This window comes from Mastomys coucha, unplaced genomic scaffold (assembly GCF_008632895.1).
Source record: "Mastomys coucha isolate ucsf_1 unplaced genomic scaffold, UCSF_Mcou_1 pScaffold14, whole genome shotgun sequence".
NCBI classification, from domain to species: domain Eukaryota; kingdom Metazoa; phylum Chordata; class Mammalia; order Rodentia; family Muridae; genus Mastomys; species Mastomys coucha.
In genome coordinates, this window is record NW_022196896.1 from 75,899,487 (window position 1) to 75,915,316 (window position 15,830).

The following is a 15,830-nucleotide window of genomic DNA, read 5'->3' on the forward strand; positions in this document are numbered from 1 at the left end:
AAAAAAACAAAAACAAAAACAAAACAAAACTGATTACAGGTAGAATCTGGTTACTTGTATATGTCATTAACTATTATTATTATTTTTCTTCTCCTTGCAGTTGTCTTTAAGCTTCTGTCAAGAACTGAGGAACAGAAGAAGAAGTTGAAGAGAAATATTCTTGCTTTGCTCTTCACTGCTCATTTTTAAGTCTGTTCATTATATTGTGCGATGGACAGACTCAGCACAAGGCAAACACGCACATCACAGGCTCATCACAGCTCCCTTTAAAGGTCTTCCGCAACTTTATGTTTAAATGTCTTAACAATGAGTGCTATATTGACATTTCAATGCTACAAGTTAAGATTCTATCAGAGCAGAACAAACCAACTGAAAATACCCGAATGGAAGTGTAAAAGAATATTGCTTTGGTTTAGCCTAATACCATTGTTTTGCATTAATGTTATAAAGCTAGAGATATAAATTGACACCAATTATGTTGCTTCCATAAAAATCTAGTATTTGGTCACATTATCTGAAAATCTCTGATCTAGTATTTTTCTTTTTTTATTATACTAAGAGATTTAATGATGGAAGCAAGAGCAGTACAAAGCTAACAAAATTCTATTACCACTAAGGGTGAGACAGAGGAAAATACGTGAATGAGCATACATACTTATGCACACACATACATAGTAGGTCTGAGCAAATTCTTGTGTAGTTGCTGTAGCTGACATATCTGCCGAAAACAAACACAGATCTAGAAAGTCACTCTCTCAGCAAGTGAGAGATGGAAGCAAAAAAGCTGAAAATCCAGCTTCTCAATGGGACAAGATGTTCATTTGGATCATGTCTCTAGATATTCATTTTTATGATATACTGCTCCAAAGGCAGGTTATTGAATAGACAGGAAAAATTGGATAGACAGGAGAGAGAGAGAGAGAGAGAGAGAGAGAGAGGAGAGGGGAGAGAGAGAGGGAGGGAGGGAGAAGGAGAAAGGAAGAGGGAGAGGGAGGAGGAAGGAGGGAGAGGGAGGAATGGAGGGAAGAAAGGAGGGAGGGAGGGGAGGGAGGGAGGGATAGATTCAGGGAAAAAGTGGTAAGACAGATGAGAACAGAAAGAAAGAATTGAGAATAGATATTGAGAGGAAATTGAAGTGAATGAGGGGATTGACTCTAGGAATAATTCTGTAAATTGTCTAGCATCTGGATATTTTGGAAAAGATCTTGACAAACGAGGCTTGCTATATCACTAGGAAAGCAGGGTATCTTGGGGGTCAGAGGTGGACCTAGCTGGCACTAATTTTGAATGAATGGAATGAATCTACCCTGGATGTTGGTGTAATGTATAGATTTATACTTTTCCTGGAAAATGTTTTAAAGATTTGGTTGTACAGGGGGGTATTTATATAATGCATTATGACAATTCTAATATTTTTTTGATGTGCTTTTTCTCTTCTTCTAAAGCAGATAGAGAATAACTTTTATTTAGTTTTAGAACAAAAAGTAAAGAAAAAAGCAATATAATTTGGAAACACATCAGACAGAGCTTATTCAAACTGGGAGCTCAGCATAGGTTGTCCGTTGCAGAAGAGCACACAAAATCATGAGAAGATAGGAGCAGAGGAGCAGGGTAACGCAAAGCTACGTCAGTAGACAGACTGGCCATCGTTTTTGCTTCATTACTCAGCTGTGTAATCTCAGTATCTGAGAACATCTCATATTTCAGGATCTCCGCCATGAAAGTTATGATGAATGAATGGATGAAATAACTTCACTTTTTGTAATGTTGTAAAGTGTGTATACACGTGCATTTGTATACTCAACTGAATATGTAAATATATGACAAAATTATAACACAAATACACAATTTCTGGTAAAATAGTGTATATATTTATTCTATTTTAAAATAATGTATGGGAATGAAAATGTGATTAATAGCTAATTTGGAGACATGAAGTATTGAAATTTGGGCTTTCTTCACTATATAAAACAGCCATCAATTTGTTATTGTATGAATATGAATACAAGTCTTATTTTTCTATGTGTGCTTAGAAAAGTACGGCACAGTTTTCTGTGTTTTAGATTCTTCTCTATCTTTTCTTTTTATGTTCAGAATATTTCATTTTTGAGTTGGTTTTACGTTCTCTGCCTTTATTTTTATATATCCAATGGGTCACTGGGTATCTAAACATGTAGTCTAGGTAATGGACTCTAATCGACTTAGGGTAGCACCAAGCTCCAATAATAGCCTTTCCTTATTACTGTAGGCCAGGAGAGGATTTATACGCCATATTTTGTCTTTTTTCAAGAGAAGATTCCACACTTGTCTTTAAAGAAGATAGTATAGTACAGATGTCAGGGTACATTATAGTCTTTATGTTTTAATTTCATAATGCTTCTTATTTTCCAGTTTTTAGAAATAATTTGGGGAGAATTTCTCTAGTGAGTATAAATGTATCAGAGTCTTAATATCTTATGGATTTGATAAAAACCTTAAAAGGTTCTCTGGAATTTAAAAAAAAATAGAATTAATTCAGTTTTTTTTTAAAAGGATCTACCTTGGCCTTTTTGGCTGTCAGAAGATTGGGTTCAGTGTCTAGTTCCTGTCTACCACATGCTCGCACACTCAGGAGATCTCTGTCTACCACATGTTTGCACTTGCAAGAGGTCAAAAAAAAAATCCCTCTCTTTGCCTCTCTCTTCAAACTGGACCTCAAACACCACTCAGGAGTCATGGTGTGATTACGTGTTGAAACTAGATAAAATCTCTACTCTCTTTCTATTTCATCCCTGTTCAAGTAAAAATTACCCTTTTATGAGCTAGGAATTTGCTATTAAGGTATGATATCTACTACATGTTTCAGAAATATATCAAAGATTTTCATTTACTACAGCACAACCTTTCTCATCCCTTTTAAAATATTGTGAAGAGAACTTATCATCTTAACAATTAAAAAGCTATTGTTGTTTACACCAAGTATGGTAACACTGATGGTATTTGAAAGTTCTACTTGGAAATATAAATGTTACTAATGGGAGATAGAGTTTGAGCATTCCTTCACACTATTTATTAGACCTTATGTATTATCTATTTTCACATTTGGTGTAGTGATTCCAGTAGGTAGATATTCTGGTTCATAGTCAGAATAAAAAGTAGGTTTTTGCAGATAAAACAAGAAAAGAGTCTTTAAACAGAGGGTGGTAATATATATATATATATATATATATATATATATATATATGCATATATATACATACAAATATACACACACATATATGTGTGTGTATATATATATGTACTTCTAATATATATATTAGAAAGAGAAATAATCTTATGACATAAACAATCCTCATAATAGTGTAAAGATGAGGAAAATAATGAGGAAAACTCATGCCTCTTCACTAGGCTATTCAAACGTTCTCATAGTGATGAGCTAGGACTCATGGAGAAGGGATGGCAGCAGTTAATTCACCAAGGGACTCAGACTCAGGATCAGAGGAGGAGTCATGCTGCCTTAGCTTGGGTCATGCCCAAGTCCTGTTACTGACCTTGTGATGCAGAGAACCACCACACAGATGACAGCAATCTGAATTGTTCCAATCACAGCTGCAATCAAGACGTACTGGAACCGGACAGGGCCAGGAACGACGTAGAGAACACTGTAGTCCTTCTTTTCACAGTGTTGACCAGTGTAGCCAGCATCACATCTGGAAGGACAACGTCTTCTTACTTATGGCTCAGAACTTTAATTTGTTTCTTTAACCTAAGTTAACATGCTTACTTATTGCTTAATGACACAGTACCAAAAAAAAAAAAAAAAGCCTATTTGTTTTAGGCATTTTATATATCAATGTTGGAGAAATGTTGAAAAAATATTAGAATGAGAGATACAGCAAATTTCTTAAATTTGCTGGTCATAAAGTTCTGAGGGAGAATTTTTTTTTTTCAAAAAAATTGTGGTATAGGCAATATAAATGTAGAAACGAGGCTAGTGTGAGGCTTTCTTGATAATGAATTGTGTTTCTCACTCCCTCAGCTTTCCAACTAAAACTTAGCTATTCAATCTGCATATTGAAATGGACATTTGATGTGAAAATATATTAAATTGGATCACTATGTCATTGCTTTGTGGAAAGCTCCTAGTACTTGTCTTTGAATTCCTTGTAACTACATCACGAGGAACTTCCTATTACATCCAGAGGATTTAATTTAATAACTGTTGAGGAAGAAGGGGCAGAGACAGCTTTCTCTGTCATGTCCAATCTGCCTATTGAAGAACAGGCAGGTACCAGTGTATTCTGTGAAAGGAAACAGGTAGAGAAGACAATTGTTGATAAAATATAGGCAGGGACAGGCAGACAGAGAGAGGCAGAGATAGAGGGGCAGGCAGAGACAGAGACACGAATAGTGATGGTTTTGTATATTTCTATATCACAATCAATTTATTTCATCATATGCCAACTGTACATTAATTTAAATATAGATATATTTTCATTTTGATTTGTCATCTCAGACATAATGTTTGTTCTAGACATGAACACTCAGTAGATATTTATAAACTAAAGCCAGACCAACAATTTCTTTGTGTCTGAGCTTGAAACTGGAGGTATGGCCAATCTCAAGACACCAGGCTCTACAGAGAAGAGACTGAGTACCCAAGAAAGCCATGTTGGATGATATTTCTTAGAATATGTAGAGGATCTTGGAGACGATAACTCACTTACTCAAGAAACACTGAGAAGTGCCAAGCACAACTCTTTATTCAGAGGAAAGAATGGTGAATAAAAAGTGTACCATGCCCTTTAAAGTATACATCAGTGACAGCATGGCATGCTGCACAGAGTGAAGAAGGCATACACATGTTCTGCTCTCTCTCCCTCCCTCCTTCCCTCCTTCCCTCCTTCCCTCCCTCCCTCCCTCCTTCTCTCCCTCCCTCCCTCCTTCTCTCCCTCCCTCCCTCTGTCCTCTCTTTCCTCCCTTCCTCCCTCCCTCCCTTCCTCTCTGTGTATAGGGGAGACAGAAATCTTGTTGCTGCTCCCTCTTCAAGCAGAATGTAAACCACTTCCACTAGCTCTTAAAAGCTAGTTTCTACATTTTTACTTTATGCTCTTTAAAGTTTAAGAAAGAAAATGTTACCTGCAAGATGGCTCCTGCATATTGATGGAGTGTTCACACTTCCCATGCATGCAGAAACCATTATAATGTTCTGGACAAGGTATGTGGTGTTCTCTGGCACTTTCTTCTAATTTGTTAGCATTCTCTGTGAATACAGATAAAAGCAGGTACCCCCTGTAAATACCTTCTATAGAGGGGGCAAGATCAACCCGTGCATTAACAAGCAAAGCTACAGTAGGCAAAGCTATTTAAAAGGGCAACAACTAAAAGGCCATGCTTCAGAAGAAAGAGGGAGAGAGAATTGAAAGGCAGGCATCCTTACAATTATGTTTAGAGATGAAACTGCAAAATTACCCAGTGCTTTTCATGCTTTTACGCAATTTCCTACTTCTTTAACAGTGACTAATGTGCCCATGAGTTGTCAGACAGCTTTAATTTTACTTGCATAGAGACTATAGGTTGATCATAAAATAATCCAAAAAGAAACCCTCTATTTTTTGAATTTCAAACCCCCACATAATGTTTCTGAGTACAAATTACTGAAATGCATTGATACTTTCTGAACCCAAGGGCTTAAAAGTTAAAATGTGGCTGTGTTCAATTCTTAAACATTTTTCAAACCACATACAAATTTCAACAAATGCATTCTGTCAGGTGCTTTTATAATTTGAGTGTGAGGTTTTTATTTTACTAGCATCCATGCATTTTTTTTTTTTTTTTACTGCCACAATAATACAATTGAAAACCGGAAGGTTGTTTTAGGATCACTTATATTGATAGCCACAGAGTACATGTTAAATGCTCTAAGCTTACTTTAATGTATACAATCTGCCTGTGTTAAGAATGATTTGTGAAATTCAACTTAAGAAAAATGGAAACGCCTTGTATTCTAAAATGAACCACTTCCACTGTCATTTGTAAGCTTTGTTTTCTAATGCTTTTAAAAGAACCTGTTTGTGCTTTTGGGCTTCTGTTCGCTCAAATATGTTGACTACACATTTGTGATACCATCTCCAAGCAGGTGGTTGCTCAATTCCTTCTGAGTTTGTTTTCTAGTGTTAGAAGCTCTGGGCTGGAGAGATAGCTCAGTGGGTAAAAGTGCTTGCTGTGTAAGCATGAGGATTTGGGTTTGGCTTACCTCATCAGTGTAAAAAGCTAGGTGTGGCCATGTGCATGCATGTAAGTGCAGTCAGGGTGATGTGGAGACAAAATTGCTTAGGCTCATGAGCTTTCCTTCTTTTTTGTGTTCAGTGAGAGACTATGACTCAAAAGAGTAAGGCAGACAATGATAGAATAGGATGCATAATATTATTTTCCGGCAGATACACTCACAGAACTCACAGATACACACACACACACACACACACACACACACACAGAGTTTTGTTCTCATTGTCTCTTTTGAAATCTGATATCCTTAAAAATTCCTGCCTGGATAAATGAGAAATACAATTGTATCAACCTCAATCTAATCTGTATTTTTAAATCTACAAGTATTCTTCAACATCATTGTAACTGGTCAGCAGTAACGAAAGATTGCAAGTTAATTACTGTTTTCATGGAATGGATTACTTCCCATTATCTGTACACAGGGGCACAGTGTTTTATTATAGTGTATCCTTGTAATTGTCACTGGCAGTCATGGATGATGAGCATATTCATCAGCAGAGGGACGACATGTCTTTGCCATTCATGAATTAGATGAATGTATTATTTATATTTAGTCAAAGCTGTAAAATATCTTTCTATACATTTTAAGATCTAGATGCCATCTGCAAATCATTAAAGTTTGAAGCAAACTGTTAAAATATTTAGTGCTTTCTTTTGCGGGGATATTTATGTATATTGCTCTGGTGAGAAGTATTTCATGTGTTAGCCCTAAGTTTATAAGATATATACTGTGGTGATAATAGATAGATGGCCGGTGACATTTCAGATCCTCACTGGTTTTATGTCTGTGTCATTTTAGCTATGTTGTGGTTGATGATCTTTTGCATGAAGGTATTTCTGTATTGAAAAGCATCGTTAACGTTAAAATGTGTGAACTATTTCTGTAGAAGAGATTGGGAGGGTATGGGGATTGTTTTGGTTTCTCCCATTCTTTTAAGTATTGTTTACATTTTTTTTGCCTTTTTTTTTTGGGTAGCAAATTCAATTCATAAGGACGCACAAGAAAATCAAAGTAAAAACAAACAAACACCCCCCAAACCCAAAGTATTGAGTAAATTCTGAACAAAATAGAACCAGTGTAGCCACTGTTTTTAATTGTACCTTGTAATGACTTGGTTATTCAAGACTCCACAGACAAGAGTGGGCTCATTTTGTGCTGGGTCCAGGTGGCAACAACTGGAGTAGCCAATTCATTCGCTTTCTCTTTAAAGAGGATTTTTAAGCAGTGGGGGTTGCCAGTCCCATGGCTCATGAAATGAGCCAGCACTGATTTCCACTCTTATTTCTGGATCTTCTTCGCATAACAAACTATGCAACACTTCTATTTGGTGTTCGTTAGTAACACCTCAGTGCTTCTGCACACCTGTGTGTTGTGTGTGGGGAGCTTCTCTCTGACGAACCTGAATTCCAGCTGTACAGGGCCTTTCTATCAGAATTTATCTTATCCTATTAAAGAGGTGGTTTTCTTTCTGCTAACAATAGAAGAAGATCAGGAATTTTTATAACTCAAAACCCATTCTTGAGGTTATTTTTATATTGTGCCTCACTCCTGGACTGACAGTTTCTGCATTTGAACAATGTCCACAGTCTTGACCTGATCTCCACATGCTAAATAGGACCAAGTCTGAATGAAGGTATTGCCTTGGTGTGCTAAGTTCTCTGTTTATTGTCTAGGCCAAATGGTAACATGGGAAGGGGTTGTCTCCATCATAAAAATCTGCTAATTAGTTTATACCAGTTCTTGCAAACTTAGAGTGCTCTGTTTTGCTACTCATGTGATACTGTCAAATAAGAAGTAGAGAAATTGGAAAATAAATGAGTAAAAGAAACAATCTCTGGGCAAGAAAATGAGTAGTCATCAATATATGTCAAGGGATTTTTAGTCAATTCAACCAAGTAAACCAGCTGACTGAAAACTCAAATATATAATAAATCCAGTAATGCAATAGACATAATTTAGAAATAATATTTAAGTATATTAAGAAACACAGAAGTCTAATATCTCAAACAGATATACATATGAGTTATGGTCAATGTTTTTGAACCTGAAGTTATATCCAAGGAACAATAAAGCATTTGAAGACTTGAAATTGTATGCATATGGTATACTTTGGGAATGTACGTCTTTCTTCTACTGGATGACAGCTTAGAATTGAGTTCTTTGTTTTCCGTTTTAAAAAGAATTAATACAAGGATTATACTCTGTCTTCTAATAAGGTTGTGGCTATTGGTTACAAACGCTGTGTGTCTCTGATAAAATCAGCACCCAGTTTTCTGTGCAAATGTTTACCCATGTTTAATTCAGAGAGAGAACCTGACCCTTTGAAAAGGCTGTCACCTGTGTATGTTGAGTTGTTTGGAGCAGAGCTAATATAGCCACATTACCCACTGCCGGTCAACAACTGTGAGGGAATACCGAGGAGGTCTGCTCTTTAGCACAGTTATGTGTACTGGAGTTCTTAGGTGAAGACAGACATGGAAAGCCAGAGGGACAGACAGAATGGGATAAGGCACAGCCTTATCTTATTGCAGCTTATTACATAGAAGTGGGTAGAAAGGTAATGGAGTCAAACTGAGTGCTTCCTACTTGAGTCAATGCTGCTTGGTGTGGGCTGTGTTTGTGTGTCTACCTTCTGTTCCACATTCTTCCCCAGCCCCAATGGGAAAATACAATATTTGGTGAACTCACCTGTAAAGCAAGATATTATTGTTCAAACCAGAAACACTGCAGTGTGAAATTTGACCCAAATCACCCATGTTTTTGAATCACCTAGAGACTGGCCAAGGAGGTGTTGAAAATCAAGTCACCTGTTCACGTGCTCTCCAGGTCTGTGTGTCCTGAAAAGCCCTTTTGAAACAGGAAAGCGAGAGTCCCAGTTACAAAGACAGGTGGGGCATACTATTCGTGTCTGATGCTGTTTACCATTCTATTCCTCTTCTTCTGAGGATCTACTCCATTTCCTTGACATCTGTGTCTACAACGAGGGAGTTGCTCTGAGAGTGCAGCAACGAATCAAATCCAAAAGATAATTATATAGTTTATTTGAATTAAGTGGTTTAGAGTCTCTGGCTACTTTCCTTTGGGAATGTACAACTCCTCTCCCTTTAGCTCCTAGTCAAGGGGCGTTGTAAGTTCAAATATGAATGGGTCAAACATATTAAAAGATTGAAGATTACCCACTGCATAATGGGCTCCCTTTTGTGATCCCTTTGGGAAGATAACATGTATAATTGATTGGATAATATTTTAAAGTAATAATTCTCTGTGTTGGCTAATTTTATGTCAACTTGACACAAGCTAGAGTCATCTGAGAGAAGGAAACCCCAGTTGAGAAAATACCTCCAAAAGATCCAATAATTATTGATGACAGTGATGTAATCTCTAGGCAGAGGGTAAGCCCTGGATTCTATAAGAAAGCAGGCTGAGCATGAAATAGGAGCCAAGCTAGTAAACATGGCTTCTTCATCAGCTTCTGCCTCTGGGTTCCTACCCTGTTTGAGTCTCTGCCCTTGCATCCCTCAGAGATGGACTATTCCCTGGGAGCATAAACTGAAATGAACCCTTTCCTCCCAAGTTGTTTTAGTCACAGTGTTTCATCACAGCAATAGGAACCTTAACTAGGATGCCCACCTTGATTTAGTCAGGCTTTTGTTTCAAATAAATCAAATATCCATGGGTCAAAGATCCCTAGGAAGGAACTGATTCTGTGTAGGTAATTTAAAGTATGTTGGGAAGATCCTGAGGATGAGATAACACTGAGAATTTAGTGTCTATTAAGGTTTCTTATAGGGAGGCAGACTTCTGCTCCCTGGAGAACAACCAGAGCTGTTGTTAGGCAAATGTGAGTAGATGGAAGCAGTGAGTCTCTGGAATATGAAGAAGGAGCAGGACTTCTCTTTCTTGATTCTGGATGCTGCTGCCGCCGTATGCTAGGCAAGATTACTTCATACATCTTGATTCTCCAAACTCTGAAAATAATTTTTATTGCTCTATGTAGTTATAATTAATTACTAACCAATATTCACTTTTATTGTAAATATTATTTTTATATCATAAGAGAAAGACATGACCAAAAAGAGGCATTGAGCATATTAAACAAAAGAAGTAATTTTTTTTTGTCTTAGTTTTGGGGACATCATGCTTTGAAAAAAAAGTGTAAAATGTCTTAAATTTTGAGATGGCCAGAATTAAGATATGTCTCAGAGTGGTCTTTTCTATGCATTGTCTTTTTTTTAGGGAGCAATATATTTTGTGAATGCCACAAATTGAATTTGTGGCGTCATTGTTTAATATTATATACTACCTTGGAAAGCACAGACATGTGAATAACTCAGAGTAGATTATCATCTTTTAACTGGTCTCTTCCTGTAGGCTCACAAAGTCTACCTCGATTTTCTAGAAGATCAACTATCTCAGTGTTGAATGTATATAATATGCAAGTTTTAATTTACGGATAGTGTGGGGAAACTCACACAGAAACCCTCATATTCTTGCACCTATCATGAAACTTTCTTTTAATTTTTCCCTCCTCACAACCGTATCTCCAAAGCAATTTGAAAATAATTTTACTTAACTAAGTTAGAAAAGAAAAAGACTTAACTGTCCACTGTACTTACATTGTCTGAGACAGAAATAAATGATGAATCTGAAGCTAAGCTATGATTACTCTTGTTGTTGATTACAGTTAGTCCTAGAGAAGGTTTTCAATTCTTATGATTTCCTTTCTTCATCTTATCAAGATAAACACATGAGGTGGCAGGAAGCCTCATATCTAGTTTGAATTGCAATGGAGGTTTTTGGATTAGAAAGGTGTTCCTGCTGAATGAATTCTGAATGTAATGAGGTGAGTTCTTACACCAGAACGGATTCCACAGTAGGCTCAGCTGCTGTCATCATCTTTTTACGTCATAGACAAATGAAAGAGAACAGGCTCTACTTTTCTAAGGCTCTAAGATAGAGTCACAGCTGGGCACACGGGAGAGGCAGGTACACAATCAGTTCTTCATCTGTAAGGGAAGGACCTTAGCATATTTATTTCTGTGAATGATTTGGGAAAAAAACCCTCCTACTCCCACCCAGACCCCAACGCTAACCGAAATGGCTTGTGGGAAATGCCATGTGGAGCGTATGTGGTGGCTGGGGAAACTGAGGACACATCCCAGAACTATTAGTCTCATTAATGAAAGGGTTTATGGATGGACTTAGAAGATAGCTTGAGGATGATTTTATTAGAGTTTAGAAGAGAAACCACATAGTAGGGAAGCTGTAAGTCTCGGCAACTGCACAGAGAAGGGAGATGGAGCAGAGGAAGAGAGAGGGCCCTGTGAGTTAGGCATGGAGGTTTGACAGGCAGCCAAGTGGACAAAGGAAGGTTAGCTGCAGAGATAGAGTAGAGACGTCCAAAGGGTCAAGACAAAGCACACTCAGGATCTGACCAGCAAGCAAACGAAAGAGACAGGAAAGAAGAAAGAAGAAATTATGTCTTCTTGTGTCAAGTTTAAGAAAAGCAGGCAGACCTAACAGGGCTTCATGGTGGGTCCATAGTGACTGCACCGAAAGCATGGTTTCTAGGAAGGAAAATTACATTATTTCATCAAAAGAATAATTCTTCCTTTCATCTCTTTAGAATAACTTGAGGTGACATAATCCTCTTGGCCAGAGGACTGTCAGGCCTCGATACATTAAATCTCAAGTTTTGGAGAGCGTGGAATGTTAGGTCTCTAATCAAGGCCAGAGGTAGGTCCCATTCTTTTGTCTAGAAGAAAATAACTTTTTCTTAATTGGCCTCAACAGAGTTCTGCTCTACAGTAACACTTAGGTGTGAAAGTTTGCTAGTTGGGCTGTGAGGAGAGGTAGGAGCAGAATAAATAGGAATGTAAAGAAACATTTCTTGTTCCAGAATTGATCAGAGACAATGAAAAAAAAAAGTGAATGGAGTTCATCATTACCTATAAGAATTCTTACTGCTCATAAAATTAAAGACAGTAGAAGAAATCTACTTTCATTTTATTATACTCTCAAGGAAAGCATTGATGGCACTTTCAGAATTTTCTGAATTTGAATCAGGAAAAGTAACAGAACCTATGAAGAAATATGTACAGTAATATGTGGACTAGGTAACTGAAATACAAGGATACAATGTTGCTGTTTCCCTGGACTCCTACTATTGATGTTTCTGATTGTCCTGTATTTATAAAGGCAACTATTGAGGAATCTGTAAAACCTTGCGGTGTCCCCTTATATGTAGTATTTTAACTACGGCATCTAGACACAATTATTGAAATTCAAGGGTTTCCTATAACAAGGCTCATTTAGAGTTAACAAAAAATCCTGGTTGCTAAGGAAAAAAAAAAAGATGCTTCGCTCATTATTAAGAGCAAATATGCAAATTGTTAGCCATTTGCTTTCTTGGAGTCAGACTTGGCCGAATTCTTTCATGAAGAAAGCAACAGAGGAGACAGAAATTCTGTTCTATCTCTAATGTGCCTTCTGCAGCTTCACTATTCCATCAAGAGTCCATCTTTCAGCAAGTGGGTTACTCAGAGATTTAGAGGATTTGCTTGATGACCTTTTAAAAACAGTGTTTTTATGGAACTTTAGATGGCTTTAACAACAGTTTGGCCAATATACGGCCTTGGGAAGAAGCAGGGATCCATGATTCATTAGTCTCCTGGGCATCTAGAGGTAATGTTGCCTTGATATTATGGGGCTAGTTTGCTCTAGCCCCACTCCTTGGGCTGCTATGCCATCTCTTTCTGCAGTGAGTCTTCTCTTCAAAAGTCCAAGCTTACTAGAAACTTTGGAGAAAGAAAAACTCAAGAGAAGGCATTTCATGACAAGAAGACTTCCATTTCTTTTACGTTCAAGTAAATTTATGCATTTCTGGCAAAATTTATATGCCTAGATCTGGCCACTCTTTCTCAGTGAGACTTTTTTGGTAACAACTCTGAAAATGATTCTAAATGACAACAGAACGAAGCAATGGGTTGAAGCCCATCTATTTTTATCTGCCTGAGCTGAGTGTCTAGCTATTTCCTTGGCCTTAGGCTGTGTATGAGGAAATAGATAAACAGTTCAGATAAACATTATTAGGTAATGTATCTGTTCTTCCCTGTGACCTGAAGTTAAGATCCCACAGAGTGATGGGGTTGAGACTGGAGCATTCCCTAGGACACAGTGAGAGTGAAGGCTTTAACAATATTGTGATCACAGGGATACTTGAATACAAGAGCAAAACCCAAACCACAAAGTCAAACAGCTTTAATCTTTCTGTGTAATATGGTATATTGATATTTCTCATGTCACTACTGTGTCTAGCACTGCTACATGCTATACATAATATGTTATATATAACATGTGCATTTTTATTGTCCCTCCATCGGTTTAGACGATAAGTCTTTTATACACAGTCAGGAATAATTTTTAAGATAAGGTGATAATAGATAGATCTACAATTACTTGAGAATCCATAATAAGATCATCACTGTTTTAATATATAACACAGTAAAAACATGTTCCTCATAAGAGCTCCTCGAGGAATACTGATAAAACTTCTACTTTGTTTAGACCTGGACACCAAAGACATTTCTAGGAGTTTACATAGCAGATAGTCAAACAGAGGTTATGGTATCAGAAATTATTCCAGCATCACATGCAGACCAACTGGCTAAGGACTGGATGACACAGGACAATATCTAACCTTGTCTCCTTTTGTTTCTTTTCTGTCTTCAAACCCTGGATACAATGTTTCACTCTGACAACCCATTCTCTTCTTTATTCCATTGCCTTTAGTAAAGGCCCCCCATTATGACTCCCACTTCTCTATCTTCTCGAGGGCTCTCTCTATCAAATTCGTCTGGCTCTTCTGTGTCTTCACTTCTCTGTTCTATCAGCAGTTCAGCATATAGAATGAGTCCGTGAAAATAAAACTGGAGTTTTCTCAGTCCACATCTCTCCACGCATTGACTATGCTCTTTCTTCACTTCCTAACTTGACTCCACTCGGGTCTTTTCCCTGCAGCTCTTCTGGGACACTGCAGTGGGCAGACGGAGCAGTACTGCAGTGGGCAGACGGAGCAGTACTGGCTTTGACTGTCAGTCTGTTCACATCCAGCTGTTCGAGCTCTCTGGAATATTTGAAACAGTTCACTACTTACTTCTTTCTGAAGTTCTGCTTGGCCCTGGCCTCCATGGTAGCACTTTAATATTTGAGTGGTGTGTGTGCTTGTGTATGCATGTGTCTGTGTGTGTGTCTGTGTGCATGCATACTGTTGTTCCTCCACAGTATATTTTGTAGGCTCCTGCTTTTGAACTGATTTTTAGAAAATCCTTTCCTAAGACTCTTCTCTTCATCGTCTTTAAAAATTCTGAGTCAGACAGACAAAGATGCACACACTCAGAGAGAGAGAGACAGAGAGAGACAGAGAGAGAGACAGAGACAGAGGCAGAGAGAGAGAGAGAGAGAGAGAGAGAGAGAGAGAGAGAGAGAGAGAGAGAGAGACACAGAGAGACACAGAGAGAGATACAGAGGCAGCTCCTTCACCCAAGGATTACATTGTGACCTAAGAGTCTGTGGAGGGTGGACAGTGGTTCTAAAGGGAATGATTTATAACCACCTTTATTTAACAATTGAGAAATTGAGACTTGGCATTGATGCGTAAGCCATATCACAAAACTACACTGAAAACTTTGTGCCACTAATTCCAATTTGGCCAGTTACACTGTGTCTATGGTATTGTGGATGAAAAACTCCTGAAAAAAAAATCTGAAATAACTGTAATTAGATAATTACAATCAGTACTGTGGAGAGATTGCACTGTTGCTGGTTCAAAGGTTTCGCTACCCTTTCTTGGGCTAGTTCTAGCACCCTAGGCATCCTCTGTGTTGGAACTATGATCTTATGACTAACAAACAAAACCCCTTAGAATCCACTAACAAAGCAGACCACTGGTCTTTACCAATCCAAACCTAAGAACAGCATCAGGTAGCATCTCAGGCCCATAGGAAAGCTTCCCTGACTTTCTGTACCTTCCTCGCTGATGTCCCCACCAATGTATTTTGAACTTGTCTTGATTTGTGGCTTTCTTTGTTCCGTATAACTATAAAAACCTCATGAAATTGCTTCCATAGCGAAGCATGGAATTTGGGGTAACCTAAGCCTGTGTTCCTGCGTCACTTAAATAGCTCAGAATCGACTATCTCTTAGTCCTTTTAGAATGAGAGCCATGGTTTTTGTGTTGATAGTATGGTCCAGCAAAAGGTTGATGTTTTAGTGACAAGAAGTAAATAAATGTCTATTAATGAAACAAAATAAAACAAAACAAAAAAACCAGGCATGCATATTCAAAATAGAAGCCTGGCTTTGCTCTCATTGTCTATTTCTGCACACAGCCATTCACTTATTCTCATTCGTAGCCACACCAAAATGGTTAGTGCTGACATACTTGGTAATAATGGCAGAGACTGAGGCTAGCAATCAGCTAGCTTTTTTTTTTTTTACAAGAACACTTCATGAACTGGAGAGCTTTTATTATTTCTTCAACTAAGAAACAAAGGTATAGCTT

The 15,830-nt window shown here is 37.7% G+C and overlaps 1 protein-coding gene across 1 annotated transcript in view; it reads right to left on the bottom strand.

Moving 5' to 3' along the window:
* Tmeff2 (transmembrane protein with EGF like and two follistatin like domains 2) overlaps positions 1 to 15,830 on the bottom strand; it is a 246,191-nt gene that overhangs the window by 1,673 nt on the left and 228,688 nt on the right. Inside the window, exons 8-9 of the mRNA XM_031367444.1 lie at positions 5,119 to 5,242; positions 3,531 to 3,689 (exon numbers count right to left, since the gene is read on the bottom strand). Of these exons, the coding sequence (XP_031223304.1) occupies positions 3,531 to 3,689; positions 5,119 to 5,242 (283 nt within the window). The remainder of the gene's footprint in view (positions 1 to 3,530; positions 3,690 to 5,118; positions 5,243 to 15,830) is intronic.